This window comes from Anser cygnoides, chromosome 6 (assembly GCF_040182565.1).
Source record: "Anser cygnoides isolate HZ-2024a breed goose chromosome 6, Taihu_goose_T2T_genome, whole genome shotgun sequence".
NCBI lineage: Eukaryota > Metazoa > Chordata > Aves > Anseriformes > Anatidae > Anser > Anser cygnoides.
In genome coordinates this window covers 27,517,195-27,530,578 of record NC_089878.1, presented here as the reverse complement: position 1 = coordinate 27,530,578, position 13,384 = coordinate 27,517,195, and the positions used below count along the sequence as shown (strand labels likewise).

The 13,384-nt window shown below is 40.3% G+C and overlaps 1 protein-coding gene and 1 long non-coding RNA gene across 6 annotated transcripts in view; one reads left to right on the top strand and one right to left on the bottom strand.

The window, feature by feature from the left end:
* Window positions 1-13,384, bottom strand: part of HSPBAP1 (HSPB1 associated protein 1) — a 47,647-nt gene that overhangs the window by 16,412 nt on the left and 17,851 nt on the right. For all 5 annotated transcript variants that reach the window (XR_010832222.1, XR_010832224.1, XR_010832223.1 and 2 more), the window contains exons 4-5: window positions 9,954-10,090; window positions 6,928-7,099 (exon numbers count right to left, since the gene is read on the bottom strand). Coding sequence is in view for 2 of the 5 variants with exons in the window: in XM_048072233.2 (XP_047928190.1) it covers window positions 6,928-7,099; window positions 9,954-10,090 (309 nt within the window). In the remaining 3 variants the exon portion in view is untranslated. The remainder of the gene's footprint in view (window positions 1-6,927; window positions 7,100-9,953; window positions 10,091-13,384) is intronic.
* The window catches only part of LOC125183757 (uncharacterized), a 22,986-nt gene extending 9,602 nt beyond the window's left edge, over window positions 1-13,384 (top strand). The window contains exons 2-3 of the long non-coding RNA XR_007166313.2: window positions 8,617-8,756; window positions 12,578-13,384. This is a non-coding gene — a long non-coding RNA (uncharacterized lncRNA). The remainder of the gene's footprint in view (window positions 1-8,616; window positions 8,757-12,577) is intronic.

Sequence of the window (13,384 nt, the reverse complement as noted above, 5' to 3'; positions counted from 1 at the left end):
GCTCAGCTGATTTATCCAAATTAGCGTGGGATGCAGAGGCAGAATGAGGCAAAGAATAGAAGTAGGAGGTGGGACATGATCTTTGTTTCTTCTAAACAGCCTTTCCTCAAGACTTAGATGTCCCTTTGCTACTCCCCTTGTATCAAATACTATTATGTAAGAAGTGGACATGATCCAGAACTACCTCTCATCCAAAATCTTCTCATATAAAGCAGGACAGTAACCTTTTAACTGCTCCAGACAAGCAAGGTCCAGCTGTACAAAGGGACTGGAGCTGGTGTTGATGTAGAGCAGGGCTTGAGGGAAAGTCTCAGCCAAGCAAGCAGTCTTTTGTGGACACTGCAATTGAACAGGCTTCCCAGTTCCTTTAGAAGGACTGCCAGCTGGCTTCCCCCAGAAGTAGGTATCCTAATACTAATTTAGGTGATTAAGAACACGTAGCTTCAATTCTGGTAAATAATTACCTGTATTAAACTTGTTGCTTTTAGTAGATAGGCTTTTAAAAGAAGATGTCCCAGAAATCATGACAATCTAGTTCAGATCAGAGCTTTACAACTATATCAGGATGATAGCTGTGACATAAAATTGATTCTAACCCATGGCTTTTACGGTACAAAGACATTAATGTTGTTTTGATGATATAGTACAAGCTTTTCAGATTACTGAACATTAGATTAACATAGAGCTATCAAGAAAAGCATAAAAGATGGTTTTTGACAGGGAATGAAAATGGTCGGAGATGGATAAAAATACACACTTCAGAATGGGGAAAGTGAAGCAATGATCTGTATCTGAACCACAGCCAATTTTTTTTCTTGTTGCACGCAAATTACTGAAAAGAATGTCCTGCTAGCTAGGTAGCCTTGTGATTCATTATATCAAAACATCGCTAATGAGAAAATGTCTGTGAAGGAAACAGTGACTGTAGCACTAGTCCTGCAAATGCTTATAGCCCAGTTTTGGGCTACAGGCAGAAATGCTCTCCACAGGTTTTCAATTTAAGGGAGGGAAAAAGTACAGTCTATGTAAAGGTCAAAAGCATTTGGAAATTGTATTTTAATCCAGTACAGCGTAGAAAACAGAAAGAAGGAACTGAGAGAAAGGGGACAAACTGTGCCACTGATGGCACAGTCCAAGCCTCCTGTTGAACAAATGAAATGCATTGCTTAATTAGACATGTGGTTGCAAACATCAAAAGCAATTAGCTATGTTTGAATCTACTACCAATGGCTCACACTGCTTAGTGTGATATCTAGTTACCTGGAACGCTTTCTCAGCTTTGAGATGTCCCCTCTACCAAGGCAGGATTTAGCTACAGAGTTGAACATCAAGCAGTCACGCTACCAAACAAGACACTAAAAAGTCAGAACTGAAAGGGAGAATAGTAGAAAATACACAGTTTTGCAGGTGTGGGTGTGCACATAGGCAGATGCAAAAACAAACACTGCACATCCATTGGTATAGAGCTCAGGATTCACAAATGTCAGCGTGTTGCAGATAAGATTGTGGGGGGGATGGTATTTAACAAATATCACTGATCAGTTCTTACATCTAGAAGTGTATTAAACCCTACACAGACTGAAGCAAAAGCATAGTTCTATTCAGAGCAAGTTTCAGAGTAGTGCTTTCATCATGCAAACATACACTTTCAATCAAGAGCATAGTTCCATTAGCTGCAATGGGACTGTGTTAGCAAGTGTTTGCTCACGTTCTGTCAACAGAATCATACAAAAAACAAAGACCCTTCTTAATAGGGGATCTTGCACTACACCCATTGTTTAAGAATCTCAGTGCCATCCAAATGACAAGGTATAACGCTGAAGCCTGGAAAATATTGTTATATGTTAGAAGGTGGCATAGCGTCTAGAGTAAGTACCTGTTTCCCACAACTGGGTCCTTACTGAAAGACTCTCCTGGGAAGAGCGTTTGTAAAATGCTGGAGAAGTGGAAGAAAACCTGATAGAATGGGGTATGGTGCAGAGACTATGCAGCAAGGGAATAAAAGCAGGAGATGAAATAAGGCAAGTGTATAAATCTTTCAGTAAGAGGGCCTACCTGGAAAAACCAAGATGGAAATCAGGAGTGGAAACTGCTAGCTTACCATGACTTACATGCAATGTGGAGACAGTTGCTTTGGAAAGATCAGGTATGGCTAGGAGGAAAATACAAGCCCCCCAGCTAGTCCAGTCTTTTCAAACCAAAGAGGAGGAAGTAGCTCTGCGAAATTAATCAGACTTCACTTGCCAGCAAGGTAAGGGTAACTGTGAAGTTGTGCATTTCTGCAGCTGGCACTATTTGCTGATGTGATTTTATAGAGGAACTACAGAGCTGTGACTGTAAGAGGCAAAACAGATACCATAAAGCTACTTGCTCTCCGTCTTTTATTTTTTTAGTAAGCTTATGCTTGTTAAGATAAGGATTTATGGCAGCAAGAAAATTGAAATTATCAAAATGCAAAAGGGCTAAAATTTGAAGCAAGATGGAGAAACAGAAAAAAGGAATTAAAACCAAAAAACCCAAGCTGGCAAGGGAGCAGCTGAACTAGCAAAGACAAAACAATACGCCAGCAGAGAGAAGTAGAATGGCATTCTTCTAGCTTTGCAAAGCTAGGCGGAAAAAACAACTATCCATTCCACAACAAAACCAAGCAGACTTTTCTATTTATGAATATAGGGCACAATTTAACTACATTTGAAACTACACTCAGATAGGAAATGTGAAAATAAAACACAGTGGGGGGGAAAAAATGCAGCAAACATTTCACAGGGGAAAATGCAAGGTGCAAAAGCAGGTCAGAATTGTTCCAAGCTATGAAATAATTTGGTGTTAGCCTGTTTTCTACAGAGTGTATCTAGCTTCGTGGGTTGGGAAGATACCAATCTAAACAGCAACCAATCAGGTAATGCTAATATTTAGCCTAGTGATAGACAAATATAGCAGATGAAGTCAAAGTAGGACAGAAATCTCAAAAGATAAAAAGGAAATTCTAGACTCTAAGAGGACGGGGGAAAAAATCAAGAGAACTGTTGGGAGAGTAAGTGGAGCAATGCTGAAGACTTGTACAGCACAGAGAACAGAACAGGTTTAAATTCTCAATGGACGTGATTAACTTGATACAGTGCAAAGGTAGGGCAAAGGTGGAATTGCTTCAAAAAAGAGCGTACCCTGAAGTGAAATATTATACCTAGAAATTCCTGCTCATTAAAAAAGATATTTGCGTAAATGCCCAAGAAAAAGGAGCACCAAAGGATGCATGTGTGATGGGAGGAAAAGGAGAGAAACAAAACAAACTCCAGAGCCACTTACAAACCCAGCAGCGGAACATAAACACCACAAAACGCATAACCAGCCCTGCTCTCCTCTCTCTGCAAACCCCACGCTGAGGTTTGGCAGCAGCAGCAGTGAGGATGACTCCTCAGAAGTGCTGCCACCCTGTGCCCCGTCCCAGCCTGTGCTGGGAGGGATGTCCTTACCCTGCCTCCTCCTTCCCTGCTGGTGTCTTTCCACCTGCTTTCCACCTGCTGAAACATAGAGTCCAGGGCTGCTGGTGGCAGAAATGCAGGTTCTGCCCTGGGGAGAAGCACGGTGTGCAGACAGGGAATGGGGCTGTCCCCACACTGTGTCCGTAAGGAGCTGGGTGAGGGACTGGGAGACGCTTAGGGAACCAGTGGGAGAGCAGAGCCTGTAACTGGCAGCTGTGGTAACTGTAGCTGTGGATACTGACTGGGACTGAGACGTTTCTGTAGCCTTTCAGAAGGCAGGCAAGCAAATGCAGGGGCAGCAAGGTTCTGAGCAGAAGTTCACAGTGACAGGTAATAGCAAAACAATATATTTTTTTCTGATGTTTTTAAGCGTGGACAAATGTGCCCTTCTCAACCTCAAAGTGCCTCTCAGACTAGCTCAGCTAGGCCTTTCCCTCACACCTTCGGTGTCTAGAGCTGATGGCAGCTAATCTTTTTACTGTTTTCTAGTTATATGGATTAAGAACAATTAGGTTAGCGAGCAGAAAGGAAGCAAGAAGTTGCTGAGACGGGGGGCAAAGGAGAGAATGACCACTGACTTTGAAAAACTGAGATGCCTTACAAACACACAGTGTTTTCAGGTAGGATTCATCTCTGTTTTTTAATTATCAAAAAGTTAAGCCTCTATGTGCATAGGCTGCTTTTATAGCCTGTGCAGAAGTACAAGATGGGATGAATGCTCTGGCAGGACCCTAACTGTATACGACAGGGAGGATGAAGCACCTGGTGGAGGTGCCAGGCTCTTCTCACCAGTGACAGACAGGACATCTGTCCAGGACAGGGTTTAAGCTGAGGGTACTGGCTCTTCCCCTAATTCTCTTAGGACTTTTCCCAGAGGGCTGAGGAAAAGTAAAGGGTGGAGGATAATAGAACAGATGTGTTTTGCTCCATTTGCAGTCTTTTAATTAGTATCTGCATACTTGTGACAACAATTAAGGTATTACTAAAAATATTGTAGAATTTATGAGCAAATAAAATAGAAGACAAATGCTTTGGGTGAAAACTTGCTAGTTCAGTGAGTACAAATCCACCAGCAGTTAACCTCCTGCTCCATGCTTCCCATTCAGCCTTGCCACAATTACATAGGGGACCAGGTCCATATGTTTACAAGGAGCCTCTACATTTGTGTGACACAACTTGAGCTTGTAAATTCTTAAAAATTTAGTTACCTAATATTATAATTTGTATTGAGGACATTAATGTGTAACCAGAAGTTGCATTAAAACCCCTGTGGAAATTCATCCCACAGCCAATGGTCAAGTAGAGAACGTACCCTTATAAAACCTGAAGTAACAGCTGATTACTTAAATTCACAAGAGATTCACCTCTGAGGTACACAGTGAAAGTAGTGAAAAGGCACGAAGGACGCAAATGAAGTGCACGTTATACACTGGTACAATGTTATGCGAAGGAATACTGCTTTAAAGCCTTAAAGGGGTGTAGAAAAACGGCTTGTAGCAAAAAATGACCAGAAGGTGGCATTAGACACACTAAGTTTTTGATATTCAAAGCTGCAATCACCTTACATGCAGTTGCTCTCCTGAATACCTAAGAACACCTTTGTCTTTATTTTTCATCCCTTCATTGTTACAATATCTAATCCAAAATGTTCTGCATACCCTCTGGGAAGGAGATGCTACAAACTACCACAAAATAAAGCTGGCTGCAAATTCTGAAGCAATTGTATGTGTTCTGTGTGAAAGCGACTGCTAAGCTTGTATCAAGATTGTTATTATTTAGGGATCCTCTTGCTCCTTAACAAAGGAGTTCTAGGTCATTCCTTCCTCTCCGTCAAACAGCAGCAGTCCCCAGCCAGATGCCCCATCAGCTTCTGCGTGAGATCACAGTATCACCCAAAAGGCACTGATAAAATGGGTGAAGGCAATACCACACTGTTCCATCGCTACCTACGTTACTTTCTCCCCCCAAATCCAAACAGCATCTCCTTCATGGAAATGCAGGGGACGTGTATTACTGAGCTGGCTCAAGATCTTTATTCCTAGCAAGATTAATTTGTAATTGCTTTAAGCCTAATTAAAATTAAGATCATATTAAAGGTTCACTACCACACTTGATCATTCCAAAGGAGATTATAAATTGAAATAGCATTGGGGATCATGGATAATGCAATGCTGAATGGACGTGGCATTTTTACCAATAGTAAAAATGTGTTCTTGGTGCTTTATATTATTGAACACTGTTACCTTACAAAGTGCAGGTGGCAAAACTAAGCATTTTGCTTCAGGAGCATGACTAGGAGTAAAACATAGTGCATTCAATGCAACTTGATCACAGACTCCCCTCCATTTGCAACTGTACCAGCAGAAGAACACACTGATCCCAGTCGACAGACAGGATCCTCTTGCTGGAAACTACTATCCTGCTCCAGTCTGACACCTCCCCAGCTCACAGGAGCATTCCTCACTCTGCATCACCAAAATTAGCTGGATTAACAAAAATCTGTTCTTTAAACAGTTGAAGACAGCTGGGTTTGCCAGCTATGGGTGAGGGAACACAAAGTCGCTGGGCTGGTGGATCAGAAGAGGTGACAACATCTGGCAGGAGGATGGTGAAAAGATGCTAAAAGCAGCAACTCTGCCACCTTACACAGCCAGAGCAATGCACACTGCAAAACTCCTTTGGAATAGCCTGACACTTTGAGATGCAGAGGAGTGCTTTACAAGGACATGTACTGCTAAACAAATGAAAAAGGGTAATTCACTCTAAATACAGTCCATGTTGATTGAATAAAAGAGGACGCTATCTACAACAAGAGACTAGGAATTAAGAGTCCTGAGTCCTATTCTCATACTGCTGTACTACTGTGACTATAAGCCAGGCACATGTAACTGAATTTTCTCATTAAAATGGGGTTAGTAATATCCTCACATCCTTGTAAAGCACCATGAAACCTCTGGGTGGTATGTGCTTTAAAGGCAAGTATCATCATTATAATGCTCTGCTACTAAAGCAACAAGTTAGGCCAGTGCTCCCTGGTGAAAGTTACTCTTCACTATCAACATCTGAGTTCCTTTGCTGGCTCTACATCCTCATTAATCAAATACACTTTTATCCAACATACTGTTTTCAGAGTAGACAGGTTAGAGTACTGTTGAAGAAAGTTTAAAAACAACTTGGAGGTGATTGCAAGAACTGTTATATATTTGATAGAACTATCGAACTAACTCTCCAAATGTTTGTGTGTTTTGCACAAAAAATCTAGTAAAATAGCTGGAAGTGAAGAAACTTTTCATGCTGAGAGATCTACCTTATTAAACCTGAGTGTAGAACGTTGGGGAAGGAAAATACCACAGTCAATTTATTAAAACTTCCTAGCCTTTAGTTAGCCAGTTAAATAAATTACTAGCATCTTTCAAGTAACATAAAGCTCATATAGGAATGGTACCTGGCCTGGACTGAGTGTAACCACGTGGGCTGTTGTGTTCCTAAACTCAGGAAAGCGTTTCAGATCAGGCTTGGCAATGTTGACTTTGCTGAATACACTGGATTCCTCATAAGGAATCCTGGTGGGATAAAGGAAACTGGTGTCACCAGGTGGGAAGAGGTGCCATCTCTTCCTGAAAATAGAAAGAAGATAAAAATGTATTCAGTGCATGTCAGTTACAGCAAAGAACTAAAGGCAGTAGCAAGGTTTTCAATAAAACATAGATCTGCCTCGCTGTGTGAATCTCCTACGCAGTGAGAACATAGGCAGTGCTTGCTTACAGGCTGTCTACTAAAAGTGTTTTTAAAATATTCCACTTTTTAATTTTTCAACTGAGAAGATTTACAGTTTCTCACCGATTATTTTTGAAAGGCAGATAAAATGATTTTTTTTAAAAAAAAGCTCTCCCATCTGGTTCCTCCTTCCTCCTTTCTACAAAGCAACGTGTGGCATTTACAGATGCTCAGAGAGCATTAGAATTTGTTCTACAAACCAGGGAAAATAATTTCATTAGAGACAGCATACGTTCATTCACTGAATGAATAGCTGCTGTACCCACGTTTGTTTTAAAAGGAGAGTGTTTTTGTTTACAACGGCAACAGTAGAGGCGTATGGATGTGTTCTTCAGTTTCCTATCACCATGTTTGGTACTTACGTTGGCTCCAAACCCCTCATTCTTAGTAAAACTCAGCTAGTGTCTCTATTTCACTTACATAGACCAGATCACAGACAGAAAAAAGGACAGGCCAGAAGTGGTGGTGCCAGTTTTATGGGTACTATAAATTAAATGTCTTAGCAGGTACATATGTTATTTAGAAATTGAAAATTTATAGGGCAGTACCTCAGGTAATGGAAATAACCAGAAAGGAATATACAAAGGGAAAATTTGTTACATTTAAGAAGTGCCAGACAATCAGTACAACAGTAACCCCTGCACTAAGCACCTGAAAAGTAAAGGCAGTAACTTTGCAGCACATTTGGACAATTTGTGCAGCTCTATTTCTGACTCTTGCTAGATCTTTCCTTTTTGTCCCTTTTCGTGGTACTTGCTTTTTGCATAGTGCACTTGGTTGTCAGTTCTAAGTCACCGATCTGAAAATGGGAGAAAGGCAGCCAAATGGCACAGGAACAGAAGAGACAGGAATAGCAGGGTAGCCAGAACTGCAGAGATAGGCACAGATGGAAGTGCCATAGGTCGCTGACGTTTCTTGGTAATTACCAAAGCTACTGCTGGGTGCAAACACAAAAAAACAGTTCACCTGGAACCTGAGCCCTACTGGAATTTGACTTTGCCCTCCAAGCTAGACCTCCAAAGAGGCATCAAATAACTAGGTTGGGAGGCTCATGGGTTAATCCTGCAGGCTCATGACAAAGCAGTATCATGAAGCAACAAATTAGGAAGCCCAAGGGATGCAAGGAGGAAATTCAAGATAGCAACAAAGGGCTAAGGAGTGGTCCCTGGCTTTCCTGCAAAGGCAAATCTATTTAAGTTCAGCATAAGCTTATTTTCTGTTACAAAGCCTGTCTTGTTTGTGAGTCTCAAAAGGGAATCTTTCTGCTCTGAAGAAGCACAGGACGCACAAGCTTGTATAGGTTTGTGGTCTATTTATAGGCTTTGCTCTGAAGAGGAAAACAACTTTGTCTTTTCAGGCCATGCAAAGGCTTTAGGATTCTTCTTTCCCCGAGAGGAACAAAGATTTTGTTCTACCAAAGCAGGAGGGAGTGTCTTGGGAAGGCAGGCAAAATTGCAACGTAATGCTGGAACTCCGGCTGGAGTTCGACACCTAAAGGTAGGGATCAAATAGGAATGGCAGGTACCGGGCCTAGATTACTATACTTAATTAGCACACCCAGTATTTAGGTGGATCCTTAGAAGATATTTAAGCATGAAAATCTCATGGTTTTCATTGAGTAGAAATCTCATAAATACATTTAAGACCCTGGACTTCAATGCCTCATGCTTACTGATGAGATACAGTCTATGGGACTGGTTGCAGCAAGAAGTGCAGTTCTGAGGGGGGCTTCCAGGGCGTCTGCTGCACATTCACCCAAGGATGTGAAGGCTGTTTACAAAGGTTGAATGAAAACCAGCCTGAGAGCAAAACAGAATTACCCTTCTTATAGATAAGATGATGACACATTAACTTGCCTCAGGCCTTAAAGCCGGTCAACCTGTGCCAACGCCCAGAAAAGAAGCCTGCCTGCCTGCCTCCCCATCCTGCAAATTAATCGCAAGATGATCATGATTTAACTGTTTTATAAAATGTGTCAGAGTAATTAATCACATTAAAATTCTACTGGCAAGTTACTCCTTCCACCATGTACTATCAAACCTAAAAAATGCATGCAGCCTGTTTTGTTACTCTAGCGTTACTCTAGTAATCATAGATTGAAAAAAAAAATGAGGCCAATGTGCAAGGAAAGCAGGAAAAAAAAAATGGAATAAAAAAGACAGTGGTAAGCAGGAAAAGAAAGAGCAACAAAGCCACATGTCCCCCAAATGAGTTTGGAGCCTTAAATGTTCCTTTTAACTTTGCTCACAGCTGGCTGCTCCCATCCTGATAGTCCCCCTTTAAATTAATTGTAGCAGGCTATTAGAAGCTCTTGCACAGAGAATGGCATAAAGGCTAAAGTAGCTTACTTCCATTTTGTTTCCAGGCTTTTTATTTTTAACTCTTTATCTCCTAATTCCAACTTCCTGAATTCATAACTACTAGGAAGATTAAAATGTTTAATATTGGACCACACAGACCAGGAATGATCTCCATCTAACTGAAGAAAATAAAATTACATCTTACCTTCACGCTCCAGTCAAACTCCAACCCCCTAAATTCTGCCTATAAAACAGTTCTGATGCTCTTCAATCACTCAGAGCTCAAAAAATTAAAATTTTCAGGATCTATAATTAATATTCAAGAGTACAAAACTAACTTTATAGCACAATGTAACTTCCCTCCATATTTGCTGTATGTGTAAGTATTTGTTACCTTCCTTGTACTTGCAACACTAAATTGCAGCCATAGGAGTCCAAATGGCAGGGAGTGTTTGCTCCTTCAGAACCAATCCACAGTGTGCTCTCTTTTCCACTTCTTCCAGGAAAACCAAAGTCAGACCACCTTATATCCTACAGCAATAAAAATGTTATTTATGTAAGCTGTTACACTGATTCAAATCTTCAAATCCAATGTTCAGTTCTGAGTCTCCTGTGTTCTGCCTCCACCCCCCAGTTCCTCTGCCTACTTCAGTTGCTGCTCCTCGGTAGGGGTTCCTGCATGCACAACCTTTGCACCTTCCTCCAAAATTCTCCTCTCTAGGAGCACTTCTTCTGCTGACTTTCTTCTTTTTCTCACTACACAGCCTCCCAGATCTGTCTCCATTTCTCATCCCAGCCTTCCGTATTGCAAGGTACCTGTTTGTTCTGTAGGACTGCCCAACTACTTCGTGGCCACACATGGCTTCTTTTCCTGCTTTTCAAACCTTTTTTTTTTTTTTTTGCCATTCTCTACTCTTAACCATCCAGCCAAACTCAGAATTTATGTTTGAAAAATTCTGCTATGTGGCACTTAAAAAAAATAAAGGAAGAAAGGAAGAAAAAATTCCCATTCCTTTTTAAATCCAATTTGATAATCCACATGGCACACTTGCTGCCTGTCTCTCTGCTCCTGTCTCAACTTTCTTCATGTATTCTGGAAACACAGACTTTACCTCATCTCTGACCCAGTGGTACGTTGTTTTTTTTAAGTTATCATTTTAGAAGACACTTTCTTCTCCTGCCTTTGTAACTGTGGAGGCAGTGAATGTAAAACAATTCAATTACATGGGGAGAAAAGGCAGAACAGGCACGTGTCTATTGTGAATATGATTCCAGAGCTTCCTAGTACATTGATTCCCTGACCAAGTTTTTCAGGGTGACTCTGTATGGCTTGGATAAAGCTTTGCCTTCTTTCTCTCACCCTGCAACCTGCAGGGCCTGATCACTGGAAAACATTTGAGGTATGCCAGCCAGAGACACTGGTGCCTTTTGGCTGGAGCCCCAGGCTGAGCTTTAGGAAACAGAGATTCAGTTCCTGGCTTCCTGATGGTCTCAAGTAAATCACTTCATCTCTGAGCTTTATTTTTTCCATCTTGAAAAGGAAGGTTATGAATGATATTTGTTCTGTTTAGTAAAGCACTTTAAGGTTCATTCACCTCACCTACCTTTAGGAATCTAATCTAAGTTTGGTTCCTGCTCTTGTCATAGCACTCTCAGCTTCCCCTTGGAGAAGTCTCTCTTTTTCCACCATCTATAAACAGAAGATAGGAGTCTAGCCTCCTAATTTAAGTATGTAAGCTAGCTGCTTGCAGATAGGTGGATGACCAGCACTTTTTAAGGTCTATGAATGAGGAAAACTACAGCTAGATATTATTATAAGGGTAACTTCACCATGACTCTGTATTAGAGTCTCATTTTACGACTCAAAATGATTCTCAGCATTCCCAAAAATTAGGTGTTGCTAAAGATTTTAAATTTCAGAGGTATTGATTTTAAAGATATCATTTGAAAAAAAAATGCATGTCTAATATAAACATTTGTCAAAAGCAGCAAAAAATCAAAAAGAAAGAGTTGCTCCTATAGATTTCAGCAACCATAAAATTTAAAATCCAATACAACCATTTCAGTGATAAAGTTAAGCGTAATACCATCTCTACACTTTAATCTCACACCTAAATAGTTTTTGTATTTTGTTACAATTTAAGTGGAAAGAAAGCACACATAATCAATATTGGATTTAAAAGAACTTTTTGAAAATGCTTCAACTGTAGTAAATAGTTGAAATGATTATGGGTAAGATAGTTTTTAACCAATGAACTGAAAAGGAACTGGTAGGATTTCTGAAATCTTGTCACAGTGGGCTCCTTTCCTACAATAAAAAGCCACAGCAAGAAGAAACGCTCTAAAAGGTGTTCCAACCATAACAGATGGCACATTACTTGTGAATTATATTTATTTCATTTGCTGCTTATAATGAAGTTAATTTGTACCCGTATGTCACTTTAAAAGGTCTCATTTCTATTTAAACTTCACGCATATATCTTCCTTCTGATTTATATCTCAAATTCTGTAATGAAATATCAACTGAACAAAAAATGTAAGATGCTAGATACTGCTCATAGATTAGAATAATGGAATCATTACCTTAGCCCACACAACTGTAAATGATAAACAGTGCAATCTAAATTTCAAACAACTTCTAAATGGCCCTATTAATCACTATAAATAACAGTGCAGTTGGCCTTCTTTTCCCCTTCAAGTCACCTTACGTAAATCTAAATAAAATCTAAAATGAAAAAAGGGGTTATCATCAAATTCACACAAGAGTGGAAGAGAATTTCTACAAAGAATTCTTTTGGCTTGTATAAATTGTGTAGCAGTGTTTCAAAATCCATGAGTCTGGAACTGACTGATGCATTTCACTCCCATGCCTGTAAAATCAGCAGATGACATATACCATATTTGCTTGCATAACACCATCGATTTTTTCCTTCCCAGATTCTGCTTAAAAAAAATCCGTGGCATAACCATTACGTGTGTCTATTCTAAAATTACAGTACAATCTGTTGCTTGTTACAGGTCAGGTGATGAGGTTGTGGCGTGATACCTGCACAGATATGCAATTCCTGGAGCCTCAATTTTGTACTTGAATGGGGGCAAGGGGAAGAAGGAGGTAGGAAAATGTTTTTTTCCTTTGACTGTGCTTTTATTGACCGAACGAAGCAGCAGGCTATTCAGGTCTTCTGAGCTGCTATTATCCTCGTGGTCTTGTGCCACAAAACAGAGGAAAATGCTGTCTGTTGAGCCAGAAAGAGAAGGCCAAGGAAGGACCGCAGACAGATGAAGTCACTCAAATCTGGGGGACCCTGAAACATGCCTGGAGCTCCAAAATGAGTTTGAAGAACAATACCCAGTGTGTTCAGTGTGCTCCAGGAGGGAGGGGAAAAGGAAAGGCAAAGTGGTCCCCATGCCCAAACCTTGCTGCCCAACCACAGAACAAAGGAAAATGAGACAGTCTGAAAAAAGACAGTACTGAAAAATACTGATTTTGCTGGTATAAAAGAATAAAAAATATATAAGGAGCATGGGAAACACTTTCTGAGAAAATAATTAATTTGAAGGGGCTTATCAGTTTGGGCTCCTTGTCATCCCAATGATACAGTGTTTGCAGAGAATTATGATTCCATCTTCACATTTGAAAGCATAGAAATGAATAAGGCTTCATTTACTATTCTTTCTTCATCTCTTTTGATAAAATACAACTTTGTACAGCTATCCTTAATTTTGCCCTCTTACAATTTGCAAGGATTAGTAGCTGGAATGTAGATGAACCAATCTACCCACAGGAAAAGTGAAAGAAAATATTCCAGTTAGGTGTCCTAAGGA